We start from the raw sequence: 15,956 nt of genomic DNA on the forward strand, positions 1-15,956 counted from the left end.
GAAAAGATAACAGCATTTATGGACACAATAGTGAGATAACCGTAGTGAGAGTTGCCTTAAATCAATTGGCTAAGATGCTATCTCTTACACAAACATTATTGACCAGTTTGGCATGGTTTAAGGAAAGTGTGTAATGGCACAGATTGCATAAGCTTCCACTACTCGTTAACTACATAAGCTTTGTAGCTCTAGTACAAAATGAAAGGAGCAAATTTTGGACACCTTGACTGTCCAACTACATTTGGAGTAATATTAGATTTTTCAAAAAGACCATCATTTAGTATCTCACATTTATCCCTCTTCATTATTAAAAATAAGGCAAAAAGACATGTGTCGAGTTCATGTCTTCAAGTAAGTGGCCTGTATCGATTTTTTGTACCTTGCTGAATCATCTAATGACAACCAGTGGTCCAGTAAGCATGAGTGAGAAGACAGAGCCTAACACAATGGAATGGTAAATCATGATGCAGAGGCTTGACGTCAAGCAGCTCCATGGTGACGGAGATTTCATTCTGAGATGGCTGACTACACCTTGATCCTCCTTTTCACAAGCCTCCGTTTGAAGTCAAAGAGCATTCTCAAAATAACAGCTCAGTAGACCAGTGCTTATGTTACGCTGAACACTATTCTAGTTTTCCATGAGCTTATGAATGTAATTAGAGCTGGAACTGATCACAGTACACTGCTCTTTGAGGGGCTTTGATATAAAAAAGCTTCTTGCTATCAGTTTGATTGTGATGCTTTTTTGCTGTCTGGTGTCACGCACTGCTCTATTGTTCTTTTTGTCTGAGAGTTATTTATGCTGGCCAGTAATGAAAGGAAAATTACAGGTCTGTCTTGGAACAGAGGACACAAAGAAAAGACCAGGGAAGGATGGAGAGGGACAGGGACAGAGAAAGAGAAAAAGAGAGAAAGACAGAGAGAGAGAGAGAGAGAGAGAGAGAGAGGGGTAGTAGCAAGGGAGAGAGCATAAAGGAAACAAGGTCCAATGGGATGACAAAGGGAAGAGAGAACTCCATGACTACCAGACAAGCTGAGGCTTGAGATAACAACCTGCATAAGGTGCTATGCTTTACTCACAGGCACACTAGCACTCACACCTAGGTTGCCAGTTTTTTACACAAACTGCAGTTTCCAAACTTTACCAATCACACAGTCAAATTTATTAAACACTTTTAACCCTTAACCCTGTGGTGTTGCCAGTAAAGAACTCTGAACTTCTTTATTTTAATTTTTTTAAAAACACACAGAGGTTTTTTTCAACTTCTTGTTAACTTTATGGGAAAAAGGATTTTTTCATTAAAGAAACCAATTCAGACCTAGAACAGTTTTATATAATGATAAAATATAATTGTTGCCATATGGAAACATCAGTGCAATCTGCAATACATAGTGGAGTAAATGAATGCCCTGCTTTGGCCACTGCCATTTCCACCCCTTTTCTACATACCAAGTTCATGAATTATTTTCATACTTCTCTGTATGAACACTTATCAACATCAGCATGTCAGCATGTCAACAAAGGTTTTCCTAGTTGCTTCCACATGTTCCAGAATCCAATGTCTGCTCTCAAATCTAATAACTACACAAATTCTAATAAAGCTACTGTGCAGGTAAATTTTCTTTCTTCAGGGTGCAAACAACGTAAATGTACCCTCAACGGTACAACAGAAGGTTTAAGGTCCAATTGTGTCCTTAAATAAGTTTTTCCCAGTGTAAAAATACATATTTGTAGCTTTTCATGACCTAATGTTTCAAAACGGAACAATAAAATAATGGAGACGAGGCGGGGTGTCTGCAATCAATACAACTTAAAGATGATGATTTCAGTGGATTATGGTACAATTATGCTCCCTAAATGTACCCCTGCCAGTACCCTGCCACCCCAGTGACAAGACAGTTACTGCCCCAGTGACAGTTTCATAACTTTTTTCTGACATTCGTATTATTACAAAATTATTTGAATTCTGCTGTAAGATTTCAATGTTTCTGTACATTTTACAATTGACAATGTTTGCACTAGTTCCTTCACCACTCACATGCTGCTCTGATGCAGTTTTTTGTATGGAGTTGAATAAGGCCCAGTCTTATATACTGTTTTGATGTCCTATCTAGTATTTATTGTGCTTTATATCTATTGTCTGGTGTATTCATTGTATATTCTGCACTTCTTTCACACTGTCATGTATCTGCACGTTGTAGTCCTGACTAATGAACTGCTGTTGTGTTTTGCAGCACTGAGGCCTGAAGAATGACATTTGATTTAATTTTATTCCAATGTATAGTTATATTCAGGTATGACAATAAAGATCCCTTGACTTGACTTGAGTATTAGGTGCATCTATATTGTATCTACCCTTATTTGCCATTTTATCAAAATCTCCTAAAATGTATGTGCCCTTTGTAGGTTTACAGTTACTGACTGTAGCCCATCTGTTGCTGCACAAATGAGCCTTCCAGTATCCTGTCCATTAGTTTAAAGTAACCACCATAGGACCACTGCTGACCAGACATTATTTGCATGGTGGACCATCCTCAGCACTGCAGAGAAATATAATATGGTAGTGGCATGGTACTGTGTGGTACAAGCGTACTGGGAACATAAATAATTAATATATATGCATACATATATTGATATATACTGTACTGTTGTCTACTCAGATGACTCCATATCAGAGTATCAGAATTTGGTGCAAGCAAGTCCCACCCTTTGGTATCAGCAACACAGGGTGGTTGTGGCAGTGTGATGAGGTGTGTGATGTTCTCCTGGCATGCACCAAAGCCCTGATACTCACTGAAGAGCATGAGAATCACCACATATGTGAAAATTGTTGCTGACCATGTTCATCCTTCCATGGTTACAGCTTATCTACACTCATATAGACACTTCTACTATGATAAGGCATCAAATCACAAGGCACATTATCATCACATGGCTCTAGGAACATGACAGTGAATTTTTGTAGGTTCAGTGGTCTGCACATCCCCCCACAATCTCAAACCTACACTCTAAGGTACAACACTAGCACTGGGGCAGTACCTTTTTCTTCACTGTGATGGTACCCTCAGGAGTACGTCTCAGTACCTTTAGTCAGGGAACATAACTGTACAATAATCTATTGAAATTATATTTTATAAGTTGTGTTGACTCCACACACCCTGTCTCTCCTCCAGGCTTTATTGTTCTGTTTAAAACAGTTTATAAACAGATACAAATGTCTACTTTTCCACTAGGAAAAACTTACTTAAGGTACACAACTGAATTTTAAAACCACTGTTGCACCTTTGAGGATACACTTACATTGTTTGTACCTTGATGAACGAATCATGTACCTGCATGGTACCTTTAATTCTAACAGTATACTGAGCACTTTGGGGACAAGGTGGAAAAGGCTGATTGTGCACATATCTATCCATTCTGCAGCAAGTGAACAATGCAGTCATTTCTGCATGATACAACATTCCAGTACAATGTACCCAGAATCTTGTAGAATCCATATCCACGCAAATGCTGTATTCAGGCCAAAGGAGGCGCAACACACTACTAGAAATGTGTACCTAATAAACTCAGTGTAAAAAACTTTGATAAAAATATTTTTCCTCACTTTCTTGAAGTAAGATTATGACGTAATATGTAAAAGTTGCTCCCTAGTCCACAGAGCTGCAACTAGGATCAACATTATTGCGTGGTCCGTTTGGCAGAAAAGTGACCTGCATCATGCAGCGAGCATACCAACTGCCGAATATGTGTATGACACCAACGGTCACTTTCTCCTTTATTCTTTTTAACCGTATCATTGCTCCTTTTTATCTGTCCATAATTGTTATGAAGCTTTTCCTGTCATTTATTCCTTTCCCATCACTCCAGTCTTCCATAAACTGCTATCCCTGTTCCATAAACTCCAGTTACCTTGTTTAATTGTTTAAATTAATAATTTAACTCTTTATTTACCCATTTATTTTCAGCTAAAAATACATGCTAAAACCTACTAAATCAATTGATAGTTGCATTAATTTTATTTGATTTAACTCTCTCAGTTTCTCTGCTGCCTTCCATCCAATGAGTGCTGAGACAGGCTCCAGCACCCCCAACCACCCAGGAGTACAATCAGCTTAGAAATTGTGTGTGTGTGTGTGTGTGTGTGTGTGTGTGTGTGTGTGTGCTTGTCTCTTTTGTTCCTTTCCTTCTCTGTCCTCACAGATTACTGAAAAAGCATATTTTAAAAACACTTTATAATTGTCTGTCCAATCATAATCCAGCATGTATGTGCTGAGCTCTGATATACAATATATGATACTGTGCTACCAATATGCTAGTTAACAGTGAGCTTTCTAATGCCCATGTTATTTATGTTATGAGTAGGCATCACAATACAACGTAGAACTACCATTATTTTCTCATCTGATCACTAATATCGCCCACTACAGAACCTGTCACCTAAACTGAGCAGTCACTGGAACTAGAGTAAAGCGTGCTATTTAGCTAGTAATGTTATGAGTGCTCCAAAATGAAAAAACAAGTTATAGGCTCTGCATTTTACAATCATAACATAATTATCATCACACACTCTCACATTTTATCATAGTAATGTTGTATGTTAGTCTATAGTATGTGTGCTGCATACCTGTAATGTTGCATCTGAAGAAGTCAAAATGGCTCTAGGCAGGTTCGCTGCAACAATATTTCCACACTGAATCTCATAAAAAGGTTAAAAAACTACAGAGGACTTCAGTTTCCTTATGCTTGTTAGGAACATGGTGGGTGCTTAAACAAACTGAAGGCTAGAAGCAATTGCAGAGAGCTAAAAACTGATTGAAGGGCTGAGAAAATAAGGTGGAGCATGGCTTAGGGTGTAATGATTTGATTGGCCATAACAAAGTGACAGCACTCACAGAAAACAAACAAAACGGGGGCAGTTGTGGGCTGGAGGTTATGGAACTGGCCCTATGACCGGAAGGTTGCCAGTTTGATCCCCAGTGCTGACAGTCCATGACTGAGGTGTCCTTGAGCAAGACACCTAACCCCCAGTTGCTCCCTGGGCGCCGTGGATAGGGCTGCCCACCGCTCTGGGCAAGTGTGCTCACTGCCCCCTAGTGTGTGTGTGTGTGTATTCACTAGTGTGTATGTGGTGTTTCACTACACGGATGGGTTAAATGCGGAGGTGGAATTTCCTCATTTGTGGGATTAAAAAAGTATAAAAAAAAAACATCTCAGAGTACTACTGTGTTATCAGAACAGTGCTGTTTTCACATTTAAAATCATGAATGGAAATATGTGAAAAAACCCTTCTGAAATTTGCATGAAACTTCTGGACCTCATGTGCTCAAAGCTAGTTATGGCTGAACAAGTCCACACAGTCCATCTATGGAAACTAGGCTTCAGAAACAGCTCATTTTGAATTGTGATGTCATAAAAAGCAAAACATTTACATATATCCACCTATTCAGCCTACAACACATTAGCCCCGCCAATTCACAGTGAAGTTATAAGGAGTGTTTCAGCCTGCACTGCTTTTTTGAATTTGGCACAATACAGTGGAGCCAGTCAGAATATCATTTAGAAGAAGAATGTGTTCCCCTTTCAAGTCTTGGTTCTTCTCAAGGTTTCTTTCATGTGCTCTTAGGCAGTTGTTTGTTGCCACTGTTGACCTTGGCTTGCTCACTGGGGCATAGACCTTGATTTTCTGTAAAGATGCATTGCGATAACGTCTAATGTAAAAAGCACTATGTCACGATTGGCCCCTCCCAGTCCTGTCCATGTGTGTTTTTTTTTTTTTTGCTTTAGCCCCCTCGTTTCGTTTTGTTTGATGTATGTTGGTTGTGTTGGTGTTATCTGCTGTGTTGGTTGGTCTAGTTACTGTGTGTTTGAACCTGCTTCATGTCTGTCATGTCTGCCCCCCATTCAATCTGTGTTGGCTCTATGACCCTAGACTGTCTCAACCATGATTTTGGATTTGCCCTTAATAAATCTTGCTTATCTCTGCATATGCGCCCGCCTCCTTGCTCCCTGTTACACACTATATAAATAAACTTTTACTTGACTTCATTCACATATATCAGTCTTCTCTATATAACATATATATCTATATATCTTATATATCAGGCACAGTAAAGGGTGGAAATGGTCATGTCAAATAAATTCTGACTGTTTTTGTGGCCCTCAGGGAAAAGATAAAACAGAAGTTAAAGATAGAATATGAGCCCTTTAACCTTTGTAAGTGTATTAAATATCTCTCAGCTGTTCCTTAATGCTTTGTGCAAAGTGCATGAATACCTAATATTAGAGGCACTAATAAAAAGGGCATTTCAGTGGATAATCCACTAGGATTAATCAATGACTCAAACACAAACTAACAAAATTTCATTTGATGTATCTTCTCATGATGATTAACAAAAATTGATGCTAATAATCAAACATGGCTATACAGAAGTACAGCAAAGTCTGTACCAGGAGAGAATCTCAATATTAAATTTAGCTTTTACACTTGAGTGAATCTGTCAGCAGAGGTTTAAAAACAACCTGGTCCCTTGATTTTAGGAAACTTCATGATGAAGCTAATGATGAAACATCACTGCAAAAGCTGAATTTAGTCTCTATGCTAATCACCACGTCTGCTTACAAAGACAAAAAATGGAAATACTTCTGTCTCATGTACTTGTCAGGCCTTTGTCCTGATGTCTCCTATATAACAGTGCAACAGCAATACAGCACATACAACACCACTGAAACAGCTTTTCTTTACGAATTCACAATGTATAGTTATATCAAGCAACCAGAGTGATGGCAGATATAATTGGGAAAGTAAGATTAAATCATGCCCCTGCGGCCTTGACTAGCCTGCTTATAAAATGCCTTTAGCTTCAGACGCTGTAAATAACTACACTAAACTGTCAGCTCAGAAAATTCAGCACACAAGGACTACAGAACCCAAGACCAAAATAGGCTTTCTTTAAAGTGCTATGTAAAGGTTAATGTAGTGATTAATGAATCATACTCTGTAAGAAATAAGGTTGATGCCAGATTACTTTAGTGCAGTGGGGGGCAATGTGGAAAAAATATATCACAATACATCAAAGGATTTTCTTGATACACAGTATATATTACAATATTTAGCTTTTTATGGTTAGATAAATTGGAATATACAAGTTAGTATGTTAGTAATGCTACATAAAAATGCTATAAAAATCCATAAAAATAATCATATTTATTCAGCATTTCACATACTGTGCTACACTTAATCCTGCTGTTTGCAGTGAGCATACAGTTGATCATTGTTCCTTAAATACTGATGATATCTGTGATACACACACACATATATATACCTTTGATTCAAGTCAATTCAAACCAACATTTTTTTCAGTTTGCCCACCCCTACTTGTCATGATTACTTAATGATCTTATCAGAAAGCTCCCACAGATATTAGCAAACACTGTTACCAGAAAGAGTTCTTTGGAGTGATGCCACAGAAGAGCCACTTTTGGTTCCCTAACGAACCTTTCAGTTAATGGTTCTTGAAAGACCATGTTGTAAATGAGATTTGTGACTATTAAGAATCTTTCTAAACTACACATAATCTAGAAGTTCTATACAAGTTAAATGTTTTCTAGTAAGCCAACAATCATTTAGGAACCTTTATTTTTAAAAGTTAAGAAAACTTTAAGGATTCTTTTTTCTTTTGCTTCATCTGGCATTTTTATGGCATGACTATAAGGTCATACAAACACTGAAATCTGCAAAACCAACTGAGACCATTAACACCTTACCTCCTCCATTCTTCTGGCACAAGTAGGGAAAGCGCCAAACGTTGCCCAGACCCACTGAGAAGCCCACCTGGGCCAGTATGTACTCCAGCTTGCTGTTCCAGGCTGGTCGTCCGTCTTCCAGATCGGGGGAGATGTCTGGCTGCTTGCCTATTGGTGGCGGTCCTCCTCCAGCCATGTTCATGCTCATCTGACTGCTCTTGTAGTCCATGGGGGCCTCCAAGGCCAGCAGATCCGCCACAGACTCTGTGACATGCTCATTGCTGTGCTCGCGCTGGGTCACTTTACTGCTTTTGGGCATGGCTGTGCTGCACTTGTGTAGGCTCCAACAGGTGTAGGCGAGAAACAAGAGTGGGACAAGATGGTGGACACGCTAGCCACCACTCTGGCCCTAGATGTGCAGCTGAAGAAGAGCTTGTGCTGTACAGGGACAGAAAAAGAATTGGAGAAATTAGGCATGACAAGAATAAGACACTGCATTAAAAGCCTGAATTCACTGAGCTGAAACTCAACACACCTGACCATACGTGATAAGCGCACCACCATGATTGATGCAGCTGTCACGGCACAAATTGTAGGGCTCTAGCAAAGAAATATTTCCCATTAGTCTGACATAAGAATAATCTGTTACCCATGTTTCTTTTTTGGCCCATGTTTAAAAAGCTTATCTACAAATGAAAGATAACAGTAGTCAATAGAATTAATTTGCTGAGGAAGTCGCACATGTTTCTCTAGGTTTGCCTTGCACTGCAGCTGTTAGCTCTAAAAGCTGAGTAGTTTGGCCAGCACTGATTAGGCAATTATGTCTCTGAAAGGGGAGAAGGATTTGTTTGAGTCATTCAGACCCAAATTCACTATGGTAACATTCCGCTTTCAGGGGGAGATTTTAGAAAATCCGCAAATTCCAGAAGATGTTGATCAGTAGCTCCTTCCAGCAGGGAGCTGGTTGATCCCTTTGGAAGTGAAGGAAGTCTGGGCAAGCCACCGGCTAAGAGGGAGCCATTCTCCCTACTGACCTACTGAACTACCCTTACAAAGAGCAAAAGGTGAAATGCATTTGTAAACAGGTTCTTAAAAATAAAGGTGCCATGAAAGCCTCTTTGAAGTGATGCCAAAGAGGAACCACTTTTGGGTCCCTAAAGAACCTTTTAACAGATGGTTCTTTAAAAAATGGTAACTGTTGATGAAACCACTCAATTGAGTTATATTTCCTGATGAGCCCAAGAGGAGGGCCAGTAGACACTGCAAAACATGCAATGCTCTTTTATAGGCTGACACATGCTTACAATATAGGTTTGGCACCCAGCTGGCAAGAGAGCTGCCACCCTGGCCGAAACTGCGGGGGTAATATATTCAGCTGGCTTTCATGTGAATGATAAAACTAACATGTACCAGTCAAACTCACTGGCTGGCTCACATCACACATACAACACTGGTGCATAACATGGTTAATTACACAATAACATAAGCTTCCGACAAGGCGAGGCCATGCAAATGAGCTGGACAACTACATAGGAGTCAAAGTCACCACAGTTTTATTCACAATAAAGGCCCCAAACAATCACTTTTTATTTTTATATGTTGGTTAATACAACCTCTTTTTCTATGGACAAGAATGAAGAACTAGTGAAACTTGCTCATTTTTTACTATCCCTGTGACAAGCTGAATACAGCTAGAAATGCTCTTCATGTCACAGATCCATGTTTGATCAATGAAGGTCAGAGGAGTGCGAAGAATGCTGGTGTTGCTAGGCAATGCCCACCCAGTGCTCACTGCATCCTCACAACATAACATTCTTGCATGATTCTAGTCTGCCTCAGGCCTGTTATGAGGAAGTACAATCTACCACCCACACTCTACAACTAAAGAACGTTTAAGGACAGATATGCGCACACTTAACATGGGTTATTTAAGCAGCACAATCTATGCTAACCATTTTATCCAGTTATAGACCGGCTTCCTGGTTGGAAAACACCTAGGGGTTAGCTAGGAGTCATGCATCATATTTTTGTGTGCAAAATATACAGTACTGTGCAAAAGTCAGAGACCACTTTTTATTTATTTAATTTCACCAAAACATCCAGTACATTATTCATTTTGCCAGGGAGATTTCTGAAGAGATTAGATATAACATAATCCACTTACATAAGGGGACGTCAAAGTAAAATAAGCGATAAAACAGGCGTTTCCAAATAAAGGAGTAAAAAATTATGAAACGTACAGAAAAATGGGATTCCTAATGACCATGCAAGACCTGGTAGACCTCTGTCAGCATTACATAAACAGTACTTAAAGCTTTAGTCTTTGAGAGGGAGGAGAAAATCAAGCTTCCGATCTGAAAAAAATCCAACTGTAAGTAGACAGTTTAGCGCTATAAGCCTGAAAGGATGCGTAGCTGTCAAGAAGCCCTTACTGAAAAAACAAAGGACACAAAAATGTGCAAATCAAACAAAGAAGCTGCTGATGTTCTCAGAACAACGGACTGACCACAAAGTCATTAAATGTGTCTGAGTTCACTGGGACCACGAAAATAACCCTGCAGATTTCTTTGCAAAACTCTTTCTGTTAAATATATGTTTTGTGCTTTTTTCCCTCACATAGTGTTATGTACACATTTCAGTCAAAATAAACATCAGTGTCCTATGAAACTCTTATGAAAGTGCTCTGTAAGACACCTAGTTACAAGAGTGAGGAGTGGACATCTGGACCTGCCGATGTGCCTTCTCAGTAGTTAAAATGGTAATCATTTGAAAGTGATGACCTATATTTCATTTGGAATCTCTTCTTTGGCACTGCAGCGTCTTTCTGATGAAGGCTGATCAGAAAAATGTGTTTGTATTTCTGTTCAGGAAGACATATCAATGAAACTTTGTTCCACACCAAGCAAAAACGGTCACACTCTCATATAATCAGCCTAATGTATGCAGACCATAAGACATTTGGCACATTCTAATCTCCATGCCCTGCTGTCAGTACACAAGCTATTATTTATAAAGCTCCCCAGAAAAGATCTACTTAGAAATGCAACCTGTCAGCAGAGAACAAGAAGAGCATTCTGGCTTACATCCAGCAACCCAAAGTCGTTTCCATTGCAGCAGTAAAGGTTCAAAGGAAGATGTGAATTTTAGTATTCACCATATAGACAGTGTGCAATGTAAATACAGAGTCAGCCTTACAGGATAACTGCAAATGCTACTGCTGTTAATTGGCATGTGTGAGACTAAAGACTAAAATACTGAAACAGACTACATCCACTCCAGCTTGTACATGTACTAAAAGAACTTCCTAGCACTGCTGAAGCGAATTTTACATTATGGTCCAGGAGAACATAGCCAGCCACTGGGAGCGAAGGACAGAGTAGCCTTTCAGACATCTGCACTGCCCTTCTCTGAGCACAATGAAGCACTCAGCAGAACATGGCAAATTGTTTTAAAAGGTTTGGTAGGTTTAGTGTGCACCAAGGCAAGTGTGTGCAGTCTTCACCACACTCTTAAACATAAAGGCTTCTAAAAGGGTTTCGGTTTGGATGAACATTGGTTTTCAACAACACTGCAAAAAAATGACATCTTGGGAAGCAAAATGCTTTAAACCTTGTCAACATCTATTATGTTTCTCATTCTGTGATTGTTGTAAAATTACTGTAAGATTATTGAGCTTGTTTTGAGACATTCATACCTGCTTTAAGATTGTATTAGGAAATGGTCTTATTATATTATGTATTTTTTCTTATCATAAGTTTTATTTCTGGAAATAAACAAACACGTTATTTGCCTGCACAATAAGATAATTTCATTGTATAACATGACTTAAATAGTTACAACAAATTTAAAAATAGAGCTGGGTTCCTCAAGTTTTGAGTCTACATTGAAAACCTTGCATTGTTTGCATTTAAACTTGGAAATAAACATCAAAAAGCTTTAGAATAGGAAATACTGAAGATTCTGCATGATTTCTAGGTTAACATTCAAATTGAACCATACCTGTGACCATGCTCCACTGAAGCTTGTGTTCAGATGACTCGTGGATTTAGTCTACTCAGAGGATATTGCAGAAACTTGTAGTTAAGCTTGTGTGCACACTTAATAAAAAAGTGCAGACAAACCAAATACTACAAAATTCTGGAATTCATTTTTAAATTTCATGAGATTCTATTTTTCACTACTGTTGTTATGAATACGGCTTGTGGGGACAAACGCTGTATAAAAATGATAAAAGAACGCAAAACAGAAACAGAGTTCTGGATTCCACTATGTGTTGAATATTCTTACAATAATCTTAGAATTTACTTAAAACAACTTTAAAAATGAGAAATATTAGATACATTACATTCAAGAAGTTTTGTCGCAATATTATATTTTGCAGTTGTTATAGAACTTTTACATTATAGTGGATGTTCTTTATACTTTCAGTTGTCTAAATAACACATATAATGAATCAAGCTCTTTCTGTTACTGTCCTTTAAGACTGATATAACATAAATAAGCTCTGTTTTGATTGGCTGTCCTCATTGGTGCCTCATTAAAAAAGCACTCAGAGCTGAAACGCACTGTAAAACTTCAATATGAATGGGCAGAGCTAAACTGCTGTGGGCGAACAGATCTAAATGAGCTGGTTCTCTCAACATCACCCAAACAATGATTTCAAATCAGGCTGTTTTTGCAGATTGGATTGTACATACATGGACTGTATGAGCTGGAGAGTGAACGATACATTTTTATACTTTACCTGTATTTACATATTATGTCAAACTCCTTTGTTAAAAAAGGGTGAAATTTGCTTTTCCATGAAATGGACCCTTTAAAAAGGTTTCTCCACACTCACACATCTCAAGTTTTTTGATTGAGATCATTATTAGCATTGGAATAACAGGAATATTATTGCAAAAGTATTATTTATTACTGAAAGAACAGTCATTGATATTATGCAATAAAGTGACTAATCTTTGCGGTGACACTTTTAAATTGTAAAGACACCTTATCTATGCCTCAGCTTGTAACTGGTTTTCATCTGGCAAAGATTTTCTCCAGAGGCAAAAAAGATCCTGCTGATCTAACACATTACGTTCAAATTGGCAGTTGCAGTGGAGACTGCTCTAGTTTATCTCAAAGGGTTGCTAGGCAATAGGCGTTGAAGAAATTTTCACTCTCCATGCCTCATATGAACCTCTGCTTTCACTCATCCATCTGTTTGCACTTTGATTGACAGTTCCTCGAAAAACAGAGCAAATGTGCTGCATGGAGGGGAAGACTTACGGCTACAACTTAACACAATTACATCAGAATACAAAGACAGTACAAAAGGCACAATTCTGTACAACAATGCCCACAATGGCACAAGCACACGTGTCCAGGGATGGAACCCTACCTAGTGAAGATAACGCAAAGTGACATTGCATATGCCTTAAAGAATTAAATTCCTGGCAGGCATTGTCCTTGTCCTAGGTCTGTTTCCTTTGTATGGGTTGAACTTCACAACTTTGCTAGCAGCAGCTGTGAGGCACAAGAGCTCATCATAAAAAGATTCATTCAAACAAATAAGGTACCCAAGATACATAGGCTAAAACCTTATGAGTGACTCATGCGTCCAAGACTATCAGCAAGGTTATCAGTACTGGTAACGACCTGACTGTGAGAGTTTTATGACATAATTTATGCACATTTATCGTGAGCAATAGACTTTAGCTTCAAACATTCTCTTTCTACAGAATACAACACAGTTTCTCACAGACATTACATGATGTAGTTGACCTTCTCTTAAAAATAAAAGTGTCAAGAAGGGTCCTTCCAGCGACGCTATAAAAGAAGCCCTTCGGTTTCTTAATTAACATGTTGATGGGGAATTTGATTCATTTTCGATTCAATCATTCAGATTAAGCTACCAAAGTTAGAAGTTAGAAACTTAGTGAGTGATTTTCAGAGGTCGCAATATCTACAAAGTCATTTTATTTAATATCCAAAATGACCAGTGAACCTACATGTGTCTTCTAAGGTTTTATGCATAATGTTGTAAAATATCGATAATTCTTGTTAGTAATTTGTATTACAATGCCCTATATGTATGTACCTCTCCATCCTCCATGTTTTAGGTCTTATCTGAAAATGATTGAGAAATACTGTCTTGAACATCTGGCAATGCACCTCCTAATAATTTCATGTAACATTCATCATTCTCTGAGCATGTCTGGTTCCTAGCACTACCACTGAGGAAAACTCAGTTAGTTTCTCTTCCTCTGTTATCCTCAAATTTAATAACATAATATATGCTTGAGTTTAATTTGACCCCAGCTATTTAAACCTCCAGGAAACATCAAAGTTCTGGTGGGAATCATGTGAACTATCAGTGGGTCTTGCACTACGGTTATGTTAGGTTATGGCCCTCTCATAGTGGCCTCAATATCATCCAAAAGAAGACAAATTTGTGTAAAATGTTAACATTGCTTGTATTTTATGCAGCTAAAATGGCCTGAGGTCAAACTGACCCCCAAAACACTGAGGTATGCAAAATGTGAACTGATCACTTAAAACATATTAAGTCAACTACATGTTTACTCAGTTGTCCTCATTAAATTAGGAAAAGTCATTAAGCATTAAGCAAAAAATGATGTCAATCATTTACTCAGAGATGCTGAACACTAAATGGGGTCAAAACGACCCCAAAGATAACAGGGGGTGGGGTTAGAACTAAACATTTCACATCAAATCACTCTGAATGAGCACTGGTATGCATTTACTTTAATGATGGAGTCATTAATGAAAACACAAGAAAAACTGGTGGGATTCTATCTCAGTAGATGCTAATTGATATAAAGTTGAAAGAACCACCACACAAAGAAAAGTTCTTTATCAAATGAGAGGTTCCACTGAGGAACCTTTGGTTTTAGATGCAGAACTGGGACATGACTATGCCGAGGATGCACTCCACTGCATTGACGGACTAAGGTCTCAAACATCCAACACACACCATGCTCGGTTTCCTGACCTCTTGGCATAACCAGCAGATGCGCACATTTGTTTGGAAACATAAACACGTGGTCCACGCGGGGCTTCAACAGCACTGTCACGTATGCGCGGAAGACGCACGCAGCATCCTCAAGGTCAAACAAGTGGGCCACGTTTCCACCCTAAAACTGACGTGTCCACGAGAGCAAGAGGTCACCTACCGATTAGGGCAATTCACCTGTGAATTCACCCGCACACATTTTCTATCGGCGTACACGCAAAAAGGACAAAACCAACTGCATGGGCGGAATCCAGAATGAGGTGAGAGTCAGCAATGACATCCACTCGACCCTCTGCCACAGGAGCCAAAACAAACACTCAGCTGAGGAAATCACGACAGCCTGCCTCACCATCCGTCTGTGCGCAATTCGAGCTTAAAGTTAAGGTCATCGTTCATGTTCAGCACATTACAGTCCTGTTTGTGCAGTTATTCGAAATGCAGGTGTTCGAACCCAACCTGCCTCCTCACTAACCAGTCTGGGAGCTGAAAGTCATCAGTCCCAGGTATAAAGCGCTAGCCTACATCGCCCATTCACGCAATAAGCGCACCGGTCACGTGAGAAAAATCACTTAAAATCTCTCACCTTACTCACTGTCACTGCGCGATAATTATGGGATTAGGTCAGCCGTGTCTGTGAGGGAGAGCAGCCTCCGGCTTCGGAGCGTCTTCTCCGTGCAGAAAGATGTCTTCTTCTCTGTGAGGCGCTGGATGTTTCCTCTGCTCGGTCAGTGCTGAAACTGTCACACAGTGCGCAGCGCGAGCCTCACTGCCTCCTGACGCAAAGCCCCCGCGGGAGCCGATAGCGCCTCGTTAGCCACCCCAAAAATAGCAACTTTCATCAACGAGCCGGTGGTCATATGCGGCTGGAGGGTCGTGCGGCCAGCTTCTCGGTTCGCCCTCCAGCGGTTAAACACAAAAAAGTGTAACGCGACTACTTCTTTCTGATGGCGATTGGTGGAGAGCGAATTACCAAATTAGCCTACTATAGGTGCGCGTGAGTCACCCACGCGCTCCTACGTCAGCATCCGCGTAACCTGGGCAACGCGGGACCTTTCTGATGAAATACCTATTCAGGTTACGCAGACATGCTAAGCTAACGTTTACTTATGCGGTGCTTTTCATTGGATTGCTTTTTTGAAACTGTGGCTGTAACTTGAACGGTTTTGTCCGAAACAGTAAAACTGCTAAACCCTG

General features: G+C 39.5%; 1 protein-coding gene across 2 annotated transcripts in view; it reads right to left on the bottom strand.

The window, feature by feature from the left end:
* Positions 1–15,725, bottom strand: part of slc6a17 (solute carrier family 6 member 17) — a 40,447-nt gene extending 24,722 nt beyond the window's left edge. Inside the window, exons 1-2 of one of the 2 annotated variants that reach the window (XM_017722027.2) lie at positions 15,346–15,725; positions 7,766–8,182 (exon numbers count right to left, since the gene is read on the bottom strand). In XM_017722027.2, the coding sequence (XP_017577516.1) occupies positions 7,766–8,063 (298 nt within the window). In that variant the 5' untranslated portion in view covers positions 8,064–8,182; positions 15,346–15,725. Of the gene's footprint in view, positions 1–7,765; positions 8,183–15,345 lie in introns of those variants that run through there. The other variant, XM_037535706.1, reaches the window with a different exon arrangement.
* Between the last annotated feature and the right edge of the window lie 231 nt (positions 15,726–15,956).

Source organism: Pygocentrus nattereri, chromosome 28 (genome assembly GCF_015220715.1).
Source record: "Pygocentrus nattereri isolate fPygNat1 chromosome 28, fPygNat1.pri, whole genome shotgun sequence".
NCBI lineage: Eukaryota > Metazoa > Chordata > Actinopteri > Characiformes > Serrasalmidae > Pygocentrus > Pygocentrus nattereri.